Source organism: Carassius auratus, unplaced genomic scaffold (assembly GCF_003368295.1).
Source record: "Carassius auratus strain Wakin unplaced genomic scaffold, ASM336829v1 scaf_tig00020786, whole genome shotgun sequence".
NCBI classification, from domain to species: Eukaryota; Metazoa; Chordata; class Actinopteri; order Cypriniformes; family Cyprinidae; genus Carassius; species Carassius auratus.
Genome location: NW_020525057.1, coordinates 1 through 14,688, shown reverse-complemented (window position 1 = coordinate 14,688; position 14,688 = coordinate 1). Strand labels below are relative to the sequence as shown.

General features: G+C 36.1%; 2 long non-coding RNA genes and 2 gene segments (V, D, J or C); 2 read left to right on the top strand and 2 right to left on the bottom strand.

Moving 5' to 3' along the window:
* Nucleotides 1–3,340: 3,340 nt before the first annotated feature.
* LOC113076596 (immunoglobulin kappa variable 1-8-like) lies at nt 3,341–11,277 on the top strand. The segment is given in 2 exon segments: nt 3,341–3,390; nt 10,936–11,277. Coding segments are annotated over 2 exon segments (387 nt in total).
* Nucleotides 4,409–6,255, bottom strand: LOC113076599 (uncharacterized). The gene is made up of 3 exons (XR_003281210.1): nt 6,101–6,255; nt 5,819–5,897; nt 4,409–4,840 (listed from the first exon to the last, which is right to left on the bottom strand). It is a non-coding gene; the product is annotated as an uncharacterized LOC113076599 (long non-coding RNA).
* Nucleotides 6,477–6,949, top strand: LOC113076597 (Ig kappa chain V region 120-like). The segment is given in 2 exon segments: nt 6,477–6,525; nt 6,615–6,949. Coding segments are annotated over 2 exon segments (381 nt in total).
* On the bottom strand, nt 7,509–9,179 carry LOC113076598 (uncharacterized). Its single transcript, XR_003281209.1, has 2 exons — nt 9,120–9,179; nt 7,509–7,944 (listed from the first exon to the last, which is right to left on the bottom strand). It is a non-coding gene; the product is annotated as an uncharacterized LOC113076598 (long non-coding RNA).
* Nucleotides 11,278–14,688: the final 3,411 nt, after the last annotated feature.

The window sequence follows — 14,688 nt, the reverse complement described above, 5'->3', positions numbered from 1 at the left end:
CTGCATTTTCATTCTTCATGTTTTAATGTGTACTGCTTACACAAATGTAGCAAATACATTCTTTATAAGCTTTCCATAGTTTGTCAAGATTACATTTGTCCCGTTTCATTTTATCTATTCGTAAATATTGACACATGCAAACACGTGGAGTTGAGGACGTCAGCATCAGGGTGTAGGATAAGAGGTTAAGCTATCAACATTATAACTCATATTACTTTCATATCGTTTTGCTGTCTATGTTATAGAACATAAAAAGAAGAAAAAAAATAAACTTCCTGGCATCATGAAACATTTAGATGATGTAAATGAAACTTCATCATGTTTCACTTGATTATACATTTAGACAGGAAATATAGTTTGAAAAAAGTCTAACTAGTTAAATGTGTACAAGTTATGTGAAAACTAATACAAATAGATTAATACAAATAAAATAGACTTACTCATGTTTTTTTTATCTCTGCTGGATCAAGCCGCTTTATTGTTTTTTCTTAGGTAATCCAAAGCTTTGTCAAATGATGTCTTAGTCCTCTCAATGCAAAGCAAACAGTAAAATTAAAAAGACTTGAAGATCAGTAACACTGCTTTGTTTGCTGTAATGTGAGCGTTTACACAGCACAAGCTTCACATTGTCTATTATAATATCAATAGGGAGCTCAGTGCGTTGTGTTGGATTACTTTATCACAGAATATTAAAATGAAGACATGTCAAGCTATCTATAGATATATCTCTCACATTGCTTTTGTTGACCATTTACTGAGTTACAGACAGTGCACCCTGTTTGTTTTCTTTATTTTGTAAATGGACAAAGTCCATGTTATTATGTGTGTATACAAATAAAAGTACACCCTTTATAGATACAATTGATGTATTGCTCTTATCTGTACGATCAAAACTAAAAGTGTAATTTAAGTTCTCTTCGGGGTTATCAGGAGAAGATGCCACAAAAATCCTCGTTAGTCGACTCCAGAGGGTTAACGACTTCACAAACAGCATCACCAGCTTCCCTTATTACTAACCTGATTGACTTTTTTGTCAGTCTATAAAAGTTCTAATTTGGCTATTGTACAAGTTAACATATTGATGTTTTATTGAAAATGTTTCATTTGAAGTCACCATTATTGTGATCAGTGTTTAGCAGTTCATAATTAGTAAATAGTAGTGGGCCTTTCACTTTTCAACCTTAGTTTTTCTTGAACTGTAGTGAGAACATTATTTATGGTAAGACAAACCAAGAGATATTAAGTATTTATCATTATAACCATCTAATTTGACTCATTAAACTGATCCAGTGTTTAATATCTGACTGTTTAGATTATCTTCTATTAATTTAATGAATGAATTTAGAAACTTCTTGTGCTTTTTGTCATATTCAGAGCTGATCTGTTTAACAACCAGAGGAAAACTAACACTATAAAACAAGGGTCAAGAGCACAACCAAGTGTGACAATAATCACCATAATGGTGACTTCCAACTAAACTAAATTATTTTCAATAAAACATAACTTTTAAACCCATTTAAATGTTTATTTTTGTGAGAATTTATGTCAGAAATAAAGTGAAGCTGGTTAGAAATTAGTTAAGCTGGTAATGTTTTTTTTTTTTTGTGGAGTTCAGTTATTTCATATAAAGCAGAGGCTGGAAGTCGGTCATATAGACACTTCATATTTAAAAGTATTAGATGATATTTAGTCACACCTAATAGATAACACTTCTTATAAAACACTTGCAATTGGATTGTGAAAGGCATTTGTATGCATGTTATTATAGCAGTTACACAGCAGACATCACCAGAACACTCTATTTCAAAACAGTGACTCGTTTAGCAAAATATTTGCTTTTAAGTTTTGAAAAGCTTTGTTTCTCCCATCACTAATCTCAACAGTGGTGACAATGAATGAAAAGCTTCATGCTGAAATGCATGTTAGTGCAAAACTCACCCATGGCTCCAAGCATGCACTTCAACACTGCTTCAGTGTTTCTTTAACACTCTGTAGTGTGGACACACATGAACACTGACAAGTACTTTTAAATGGATGATTTTTCTTCGTGGCTCTTCAATGGTCTTGACCACGCATTTTGTGTAAACACAAGCCAGCAGCATCAACCTGCACCTTTCTACTGCACACACACTGAAGCTAAGCAGGGCTGAGACTGGTCAGTACTTGGATGGGAGACTTTTGGGGAAGACCAGGTTGCTGCAAGAAGAGGAAGCCCATCCTGTGCTCAGAGTGGGTCCTAATGCCCCAGTGTAGTGTATATACACTGTAAAAAGATAGGGGTGTAACCCTGGTGTAAAATAGTTCCTACATCCCAATGCCTATCTTCTACAATCCCCCTGCACACAATCATTAGAAGTAGCTAGTTAAATGACATCACGAGTGAAGTACTTTATTTAGTTGTTACAGCTTGAGTGGATCCACTAGACATCACTATAATGTCCTACACAAGCAGATATTCATATTCTGAATATAGTTTCATGAATTATTGAAACAGACTGTTTGCTTGGTTCAGATGTTGGGAGTTATGTCAGGTATATAGCAAACATAATAACACATCTGTCAGTGAAGTTTCCAGTGATCTCTGTTTATTTTCCTGTTCACTGAAACAGAACAACTTAAAATTGTTCACTACTGCAGCATTTGCATAAAGAGTCAGTTTTACATGAGTGACATGCTTTCAGTGCTCTGCATGTGTTAATAACTCTGTCAAGTCACAGTGACTGAACTGAGGCTGCAGCTGCTCAAACACCATCACTCATTAAACAAAGCAGAATTTCATGGATATAAACTGAAATATAAAACCTTCATTGAGCTTTTCGTGTGATAAATATGTAAACTAATCTGTAACTCTCTTTCTTACTAAATTCATCTTAAACTATCTGTGAGGTTCATCATTTGGCCACATGATCTTGTTTCATTATAAATCTGCAATTGCTTTCATGTTCCATTGAGTGAATTTGAATCCCCCCCAAATGCAATCAAAAAAATTAATAATAATAAAAACATCCCTGCATTTGGCATAAAATGTTGTCATATTTCTATCCAACTACAGTCAAAAATATTCTCAAAACCTGAATGAGAATATCAGATTAATATACTAAAGTTGGTCTTGAAAATTTATTGAGAAGTGAATGATCTGATGCAATTCATAACAGATTGGCTATTAGAAGAATTATTTTTTCATTGTAACTGTATTTTGTGTCTGTTAATGAGCGACTGTCTTCAGGTAAATGATGTGGAGTGTGTTTGCATATTGCTCAGATGCTTCAGTGCTCTGAGAGTGTTTATAGTGCTGTGAGTTTAACACTTCATCACTGACACACACAACAATCTTCATCAACATGACCTTCATCATCATCTTCATCTGGACTCTCACAGCGTTTGCTCAAGGTTTGTGCAGCACAAGTCTGATATCAATTCATTTCTTCAAGTATATTGTCAAAGTTTTGAGTTGATTTTCTTCTTGTTGTGTGTTTCAGAGAGTAGAGGACAGATCAGCGTCACTCAGAGTCCCTCAACAGCAGCTCAACCAGGAGAAACAGTGAAGATCAGCTGTAAAACCAGAAAAGATGTGCTCAGGGATAGTTTCCAGACTCATTATACCAGCTGGTACTTACAGAAACCTGGAGAAGCTCCTAAACTCCTGATTTATTATGCAAACACTCTCCAGTCAGGAACTCCATCTAGATTCAGTGGCAGTGGATCTAACAGTGATTTCACTCTGACCATCAGTGGAGTCCAGACTGAAGATGCTGGACATTATTACTGTCAGAGTTTCCACTGCAGAACAAGTAGTGGATATTGTGAGGGTGATAATACATTCACACAGTGATAAAGCGTGGTACAAAAACCTGTGTCAGTCAGAGTCACAGTGACTGAACTGATGCTGCAGCTGCTCAAACACTATCACTCACTACTGACACACAGAGACCAAACACACAACTACACATGAGCTCACAACTGACTGTTTAACTGATAGCAAAGTAAACAATTATTTTGCAATGTGCTGTTTTGGTTTTGTACATTACATTTTGCACATTAAACTATTAAGCATTAAACTAACATTAACTTAGCTCCTTCATCTCAAGCTGATGATGAATTTCTTACTCATAACTCATTTCTGATGAGCAGAAGTGAAACTGTTCCAGTTCAGAGCGTTTAACCGATCAAACAGAGAAACTGTGAGTTTGAGCTGAAATCAGATTTGCATTGACAGCTTTAGTGATTCTGATGATCTCAGAATAGAGCAGCTCCGTCTCCAGAGACCATGTTCAAACCCCAAGAGCTTCAGTTCACATTTACTGCTAAACACAGCTGTTCTCAACTATTACAATCCATCAACAGCAGCTGAAACTTTAGTGAAGGAAGGACACACTGATCAATGATGCAGTCGGACACAAATGGAAGGCGTTCAGAAGCTTTATTGAATGAACAGCAATGGCAGCACATTGAAAGACTGCTTGAGTATTGAGCTGTAAATCAGGAGACTGCTGTGAATCCTGCTGCTCTTCACTGGAGAAACATCAGCACTCGGAGCTCTTGAGGAACGAGGTCTCCTGAGCAGCTCCGTCATGTGTTACTCTGCAGACGAAGCGCTCGCCGGCTTCCCAGCGTGCTTTGCTGAGGCTCAGGACGCTGCTGCGGCTGTAGCGTCCGTCCCGCTCGCTCTCTGCGCTGGTCTGAACCCCCTGGGTGACCTCTGACCCGTCCAGCGTCCAGCTCACCTGCGCCCCCTGTGGAGAGTAAGAGCTGAGCAGACAGAGCAGTGCGGCTGAGTCTCCAGAGATCTGCAGAGAAGAGGGAGGCAGCAGAGACACGGAGGGCTTCACGGAGGGACCAGCTGAAACACACACACACACACACACACACAACAGAAGCAGAAATCAAACAATGTAAAAATTAATATGATTTGACATTAACTTGTGTTTCATGCCTTAAAAAAAATCTTAATTTGTAAATGTACCAAGAATTATAGCTAAATTCTATCTCAAGAAATAATTACATAGATTTTATAGAATTTCAGTGAATTTATTAAAACACATTGAAATGTTAGTAAAAATAAGATGTTAAATTATTCATGTAATGAAAAATTACCTTTAACAGCTGTATGAACTATAAAATTTAAATAAATTATATAAATATTTTTCAGGATTAGTAAGTTACATAACATTTTTATATCAAGTACATTTTTTAAAACATTGAAAATTGATTAATATTTTTTAATTCCTTCGTAAGATTTAGAAAACCAATGTAAATAATAATTTCAATATTAAATGTATTTTTAAAATATTCTTCTATTTTGACATTTATGATCAATTATAATTCTCACCATAAGTTTCAGTTATTAATGTTTTTTTTATTTATTTATTTATTTATAAGTCACGTCACTTACAATCATAATCAGCAAATTTAAGAGTTTTCTTCCACCTTTCTTCTCCTTTCTTTCTTCTTTATTTAAAAATGCTCATTAAGTAAATTTCTGTTTGTCTGATGATAGCATCTATGCAATTTATTTTGTCAGTATCCCTTAATTGTTAAAATTGTTAAATATTTTTGACAAAATTATACATAAAGAAATAATTGAAAATATCTTATAATACTGCTGTCCATATATTAAAATACAATCAAATATTACCAATAATAATTTAAATTCTTAAGGTAAAATAGAAAATACATGTAAACAATATGAAATATAAAAACATTTTTATAATTAATAAATTATCTTGCTAACAAATGTTTGCTGAAATCATCCAAAAATATAATAAACTAAATGAATTAAAATATCACACTTTTTTAAAACAGAATTAAAGAGACTTACTTCTGATCGTCACTTTAGTTCCTCCACCAAAAGTCCACCACAGTGCTTCATTCTAGTGAAAGCGTCGTACAAAAACCTCCTTCACACTCAAATGAACACACACACACACACACACACACACACACACTGATATAAGACTCAACAGCAGACATGAATTATTGTAAAGAGCAGCAAAAAAAAAAAATCTTCAAAATAATACTTGCTATTGCATGAAGACTAAAATAATTTGTTTCATAATCAGCACCAAAATACATTCCTCACATTTACACTAATTCTATTCACCTGCTTTATAATGAAATCTTCTGCAATATTTAGATGCTGATTTGTATCAGATGACCTTTGACCTGTTATACAGTATCATGCATGATATTAAATCTGTAACACAGGTATGAAATGCTCTTCAGAATCAAAGTCTGAATGAAACTGATCATTAAAACAGTGTTTGGAAGAAGAAGCTCAACCCAGAATAAATGATGAAATAACCTGCAGTAAATCATGAGTGTTTGTTTCTGAATCTGTGAGCAAAGATACTGCTGTCTCCAGGTAAATGATGTGGAGTGTGTTTGCATATTGCTCAGATGCTTCAGTGCTCTGAGAGTGTTTATAGTGCTGTGAGTTTAACACTTCATCACTGACACACACAACAATCTTCATCAACATGACCTTCATCATCATCTTCATCTGGACTCTCACAGCGTTTGCTCAAGGTTTGTGCAGCACAAGTTTGATATCAATTCATTTCTTCAAGTATATTGTCAAAGTTTTGAGTTGATTTTCTTCTTGTTGTGTGTTTCAGAGAGTAGAGGACAGATCAGCGTCACTCAGAGTCCCTCAACAGCAGCTCAACCAGGAGAAACAGTGAAGATCAGCTGCAAAACCAGCAAAGATGTGTACAGTGATGGTGCAGGGGTTTATTTATTCTGGTATTTACAGAAACCTGGAGAAGCTCCTAAACTCATGATACGATTTGTAAAAACGCTTGAGTCAGGAACTCCATCTAGATTCAGTGGCAGTGGATCTAACAGTGATTTCACTCTGACCATCAGTGGAGTCCAGACTGAAGATGCTGGACATTATTACTGTCAGAGTGTACACTACATCAGTAGTAGCTGGGTGTTCACACAGTGATAAAGCGTGGAACAAAAACCTGTGTCAGTCAGAGTCACAGTGACTGAACTGATGCTGCAGCTGCTCAAACACTATCACTCACTACTGACACACAGAGACCAAACACACAACTACACATGAGCTCACAACTGACTGTTTAACTGATATCAGATCAAAACAATTATTGTGCAATATGCTGATTTGGTTTTGTACATCACATTTTGCACATTAAACTCTCAATCATTAAACTAGCTTCTTCATCTCAAGCTGATAATTAATTTATCACTCATAACTCATTTCTGATGAGCAGAAGTGAAACTGTTCCAGTTCAGAGCGTTTAACCGATCAAACAGAGAAACTGTGAGTTTGAGCTGAAATCAGATTTGCATTGACAGCTTTAGTGATTCTGATGATCTCAGAATAGAGCAGCTCCGTCTCCAGAGACCATGTTCAAACCCCAAGAGCTTCAGTTCACATTTACTGCTAAACACAGCTGTTCTCAACTATTACAATCCATCAACAGCAGCTGAAACTTTAGTGAAGGAAGGACACACTGATCAATGATGCAGTCGGACACAAATGGAAGGCGTTCAGAAGCTTTATTGAATGAACAGCAATGGCAGCACATTGAAAGACTGCTTGAGTATTGAGCTGTAAATCAGGAGACTGCTGTGAATCCTGCTGCTCTTCACTGGAGAAACATCAGCACTCGGAGCTCTTGAGGAACGAGGTCTCCTGAGCAGCTCCGTCATGTGTTACTCTGCAGACGAAGCGCTCGCCGGCTTCCCAGCGTGCTTTGCTGAGGCTCAGGACGCTGCTGCGGCTGTAGCGTCCGTCCCGCTCGCTCTCTGCGCTGGTCTGAACCCCCTCGGTGACCTCTGACCCGTCCAGCGTCCAGCTCACCTGCGCCCCCTGTGGAGAGTAAGAGCTGAGCAGACAGAGCAGTGCGGCTGAGTCTCCAGAGATCTGCAGAGAAGAGGGAGGCAGCAGAGACACGGAGGGCTTCACGGAGGGACCAGCTGAAACACACACACACACACACACACACACACACAGTTATTCACATCTGCAGCTACAGTCTTCACTGTGAAAATCACAAATAGTTCATCATTTTACTGTAACTCAACATCACTAATTTCATTAATATAACACAAATATCATGAAGAAAGATTAAAAAGATTCTCCATTAGAATAATTAATATTTACTATTATTACAATAAAAACGTTATTTTAATGGTACAAGACTGTAAAAACGCTACGGTGAAAACCTGTTCATCAGTTCACTGAACGTTATTTTACTATACACAGTGAAACATTTTAATAAATCTAACTGGACATTTCATGTAATTTTACAGTACAACACTGTTACATTTTTGGAAGTGAAGAACAAGAAATCTAGCAAACACTGCTGTCATTTTTACTGTAAATTTTACATATTTATTTTTTACGTGACCAAGTATAAGTTATATATCATAAATATATCACTTCTCTAAAGTAAACGTGATGTACAGTAAAATGCTAATTTGTTACTTTCTGAAATAAGTAAAATGTTTAAACTTACTTTATAAAACATCTCTGATAATTTTATTGTGATATTCTTATAATTGTTTACTTCAATATATTATTCATTTGAAAACAGTCCTCATTCAGGACATTTTCTTATAAACAACTATACATAAACGTAATAGTTTAAATCATTTATTTTAACATGTTTATCAGCTGAATGTCTTTTTGATTCACAATGACAGCAATTCGATTATATTCTGTCTACATTATTCAGCTTTTATGTCATGAACCTATTGAAATATATTAAGAAATAATTGAAAAATCATAAAAATGCATTAATTAAAATATATTGAAATGTTTGCATACATCAGGTGTAAAAATCGTAAAGTACACATATGAACTATGGTTTAAAATGTACAAAAATGAACTGTCACCAAATATGACTTAACATTGTAGACAAAATGTAATAATTAAAATACAAAAACTGATGCAATCAATCGATAAAATAGAAGAAAATTTGACTATAAATAAGATGGGAAATGTAAGTAGAGCTTGTTAGTAATTTAAGTTATATATTTTTTATATAAATGAAGAATATTGTTGCCAAATGTTATCAAATAACATCAAACCTCTATTTAAAACACACACACATGATATATTTATATTAGATCATTTAAGAAAGACTTACTTCTGATCGTCAGTTTAGTTCCTCCACCAAAAGTCCACCACAGTGCTTCATTCTAGTGAAAGCGTCGTACAAAAACCTCCTTCACACTCAAATGAACACAAACTCCACAACACACACACACACACACACACTGATATGAGACTCAACAGGACTCATGGTTTCTTCTTTAACAACATAACATTTCATTAAAAAAGGAAAACGTTGATTGAAGGCTAAAACATTTTTTTCATGATTTCCAAAATGCATTCATCACATTTTCAAAACACATGTGATTTAAAGTAATTCTGTTTACCTGCTTTAATAATGACTCTTTAGCAAGCTTTAGATGATCATTCCCTATCAGGTGACCTTTGACCTGTTATACAGTAAAATTGATTGATATAAAATCTGATTCTGTAACAGGTTTTAAATGCTCTTAGCATAAATTCTGAATGAAAATGATAATTCAACTTTGTTTGGAGAAAGAAGCTTGACCCATAGTAACAACGTAAATCATGAGTGTTGCAGACGAAATAGAGATAATATCGAGAACCCCCTGCCTACTGAAAAATTTCTATTTGAGTTATTCAATTAAAAGAGAGAGAGAGAGAGAGAGAGAGAGAGAGATATCCGCACGAAACAATTTGCAGTCTTTACATTAGAGCTGCACGATTAATCGTTTAAAGATCGCGATCTCTTTTCAAACACCCACGCGATCTTATTCCTGAACGACAACGATTCTGCTATGTCTGTTATGACTGTTTCACATTGTGAGTGTCAGTGGAGAGTGAGAAGCATGTTTTGTTGCTGTCCATGTTAATGAATCATTCATGCCGCTGCTGATCCAGAAAGAGCAACACAAACATCATTATTTCTGTTACAAACGCTCTAACTAACATAAGTACTGTGATAAATGTTTATAGTTTGGTTATAAACACTTATTCTGTACAGTAGCGATCAAAACTAAAGTATCTTACCGGTGTATGTATTGTAACGTTTATCCTCTTCTTCCAGCAGGTGGCGACAACGGTCCGTTTAAAAAGCATTTGTCATTGAATCATTCATTCAGGACTTTCCATTAGTGAAACAGATCTTTATTAATTGAGACACTGACTCCTTCATTAATTTATTTTTAAAAGACTTAAGCTGTGAACATTTTTATTAGAACCATTATTAAATGATGTTATTTTGTTTAGTTTTGTAATCTTTTTTCTTCAGAATCGTGAGACTTATGATCTCCAATTTATATAAATAATAAAAAAATGACTAAATTTTACATGGATTTTAAAAGTTTACATTTTGTTGTTTATAATTGCACACAAATCATTAAAACAGAAGTTTAGTTTAATAATGTTGATTTACAAAATGCACCTACATTTTTTTGCATTTGTGTTTTTAAGTTGAATAAAAGACTGTTTTCCCCTATATATTTCATCATTGAGGATTTCTTTTAAAGAGTCTAAAAATCTTGTCTGTCTCATTCTTGTGAACCGAGTCTTGTGTCTCGTCTCGTCTCGTCTCGTGGGGTAAGAGTCTCGTCACACTCCTAGTAAAGATGGAAAAATGATGTCTCTGCTGTCTTCACGTAAATGATGTGAGTGTGTTTGCATATTGCTCAGATGCTTCAGTGCTCTGAGAGTGTTTATAGTGCTGTGAGTTTAACACTTCATCACTGACACACACAACAATCTTCATCAACATGACCTTCATCATCATCTTCATCTGGACTCTAACAGCGTTTGCTCAAGGTTTGTGCAGCACAAGTTTGATATCAATTCATTTCTTCAAGTATATTGTCAAAGTTTTGAGTTGATTTTCTTCTTGTTGTGTGTTTCAGAGAGTAGAGGACAGATCAGCGTCACTCAGAGTCCCTCAACAGCAGCTCAACCAGGAGAAACAGTGAAGATCAGCTGCAAAACCAGCACTGATGTGTACAGAAGTACAACTTATTCAGTGTACTTACTCAGCTGGTACTTACAGAAACCTGGAGAAGCTCCTAAACTCCTGATTTATGCTGCAAACACTCTCCAGTCAGGAACTCCATCTAGATTCAGTGGCAGTGGATCTAACAGTGATTTCACTCTGACCATCAGTGGAGTCCAGACTGAAGATGCTGGACATTATTACTGTCAGAGTTATCACTACATCAACAGTCAACATATGTTCACACAGTGATAAAGCGTGGTACAAAAACCTGTGTCAGTCAGAGTCACAGTGACTGAACTGATGCTGCAGCTGCTCAAACACTATCACTCACTCTATTAGACTGTGATCTGTCCTGTGACAGACGGGTTTGACTCAACTATACTCAGATTCAGAGAAAACAGAGAGTGTAATCTTATATCAAAGCAAACAGATTTTTTTTTTTTTTTTTTTTTTTTACATTATAGTACACTCATATCTCATGTCAAAGTCACATAGTAAAGTCATTGTGTAGTAGCATTGTGTTTTCGTTCACAAGAAATCTAATGCTGAGTTTCTTTCTTTCTTTCTTTATTTTTTCCTATACTCATGATCTTTCTGTACTTTGTTCCTGGACTTTCTCTTCCTGCTCACTGTTAGACACTGATCTGCATCACATATTCACCTGACATTTAAATCAAACAAAAATGAATACATTTGGAAAAAATATATATTTTGTGGTTTACACAAAAATGAAAATCATACATGTTTGAAATTGCATGAGGGTTGGCAAATGATGACAATATACATTTTAGGGTGAACTGCCTCTGTAAAGGTGATATATATGATTTTTACACTTTTTCAGATTTTTACACGTTTTAATAAGTGTTTTCTCAACATTGCAGCATTTTCTCTTTCAAACAAATTTCTTATTTACATGCAATGCGAGGATTCCCAAGCATTTTTTTTTTTGTCAGCAGAACTTCTTTCATCTAATATATATTTACTTAATATATTAATAACATGTTATTAATCAAGTATCACATTGGCATGTTCATGTTTCTGTGAAGTTGGTTAATAGTCATATGACATACAGGTAAACAAGTAAAATGGACTACATTTTATTTTATTTGCATTTTTATATCAATGGTACAAGATTATCGATATAAATCAATTTGATAAACGAGTTAGATCAAAATGAATCTAAAAGTAGTCTGATTATATTACCTAAAATTGTAATGTAGTGGATTATGTTTCTAAAATTTTGTCAAGTAATTTGGAGACCGTAACGGATTACAATTTGTAAGAATCTACTCCGCTCTGATTGTAGATATGTATAGAGATCTATGGTCATGACAGATATTCAGTTCAGTTAAAAATGACATGACGTGTGGCCAAGTGTGGTGTGCTATACTCAGAATTTGTGCTCTGCATTTCATTCATCCAAGTACACACACACACACACACACACAAGTCTGACTCTAATCATAAGGACACGACCCTATGCCCCTGACCCAGATACTCTTTTGGGGATTTCTAGGCATTGTCGAAGGTGTCTCTTGTCTTTTCTCAAATGCATAATTCAATTTAGGATCACAACTATAACTTTATAAGAAAGAATAAGACGCATCTCAACCAATTTGTTACAAAAAGAATCAAAATAACATTTATTGAACATGCATCCAACCTAAACTCATTACACTTGAGGAATATTTGACCCGAGCCGGATGGACAGTTCTTGAACCGTGACGTCCAGCGACTAGCAAGGGCTCTCTGAAAAATACTGATACTGAACAGGAAGTGTGTGTTCAAGACAGGAAACGGAAAACTCCCCAAAGGTCTAAAGAGAAAGACCAAATCAAAAGTGTGTAATAATCACTTACCTCTCGTTCTAAAGCACACATAGTGAGACTAAACGTATCATACACCATATACTCTTATGTGGTTTTATTAACAAAGTTCAGGAGGAGCACGATCAGGTAATCATCCAATTTGGCACAGGTGCATCTCGTTTAGCTAATCATCTTAACTAGCACACAAGCGTGTATATATATCCAATCTTCCTACCTCCTGTCCCACGACAGTTTTTTCTGCATGGACGGTTTGTCAGCATTTGGTTCGCTCTGTCTATCATCTTATCACAGGCCCAATTTTCCTTCTGACGAAGATATCTATACCAGGGATTTTTCAGATCTGCCGCTTTTGCTGGACCCATGATCGCTCCTACCCCGCCAAACACGGCCGCTGAACACCAACAAGCGTCATCCCGTCACCTGCTCTGTCACGATCGGTGTTACAGGAAACACGGAGAGAGAACCAATTGCAGGTATGACATTTATTAAGGGGAAATCCAAAAGGGTAAACAGTCCAGGCAGGGTCAAAACCAGAGAATCCAAATCAACATAAACAAACAAGAAGACAAGGCAACAGCACGAACTGACGGACATGAATAATATTTAGACATTAGACAAGGACTCCGTAACGCAGACTAAGACAGACCGGGTATAAATACACAGAAGGTGATAAGGGAACTGGAGACAGGTGGGGAACAATCAATTAACTCAAACAAGGAGGAAGGTGACCAAATAAGGGAACAGGAAGTTGATAAGGTGACAGACACCGTTGGAAGGAGGACACCTAGTGGAACCCCAGGGAACACCACCCAGATACTGTGACATGCTCTTCTCGCCAAGCCACACGTTGTGGACAAAGATCGTGCAAATCCCCGAGCTTGCCTCACTCGACAACACTATTGTCCAGCCAAGACCGGGCTCTCTTATAATGCTGGATCGCCCCAGTTCTCACCGCTGCAAGCCTCTCTCACTTTTTCGGCCGTGGCGCAGTTTGATGCTACCTCCACTAGTGGCGAAGGCCATGCGGTGTAGTGATGTGTCGTTCGTGAAAGAATCGTTCTTTTGAACAAATCTTTTAGGTGAACGAATCATTCTCGGTTTACTCTCATTAATGAAGAGTTTTCCAGAGTTGTCATCCACACTGAGCAAGTTTCATATGAGTCTGAAAGAGATCGAGAGCTCTCATTCGTGAACGAAAGGACTGAACCGGTACACATGTCGAGTTGATTAAACGGATTCTTGTCATTCGTAAATGCCATGAACTCATACACATCTTTTCTCGTTCGTAAACAAATTGATGAGAGTAAACCGGGTCAGTTAGCCATTTAGCATGTCAATCTTGCAAAAATGCAAAGTGCAGTTATAGGTACTGTGCACATATGCTTGTTTTACATATTTAGCATCCAAAACATAATTCCACGTTTAATCCCCGATTTATGGACTTGAATATATAGACCAATATATGAACTGTCTGACCAAACAATTAAAATTCTAATTATGCAAGAAAACCTTGTGCTTGCTCACCTGAACAATTTAAATAAACTTTATATATAGAATGCGATTATGAAGATGCTAAAGTTTGTTAAACGACGTTATAACTTAACTCTGTCGGATGACACTTTTTTAACCACGAAGCAAAGGCATTTTTCCAGAGTTGTCATCCACACTGAAATTTCTGAAGACATTATATTTGCTCTACTGTGCATGTTTAAACCTCACTGAGATGATACAGACATAAGTTTCATGCAATTATTCTGGCAGGACCAATTATTTAGGGACATAAATTTCACCATTTACTGGCATGATTACTCAAAATGTTTCTAAAACGCAACTAC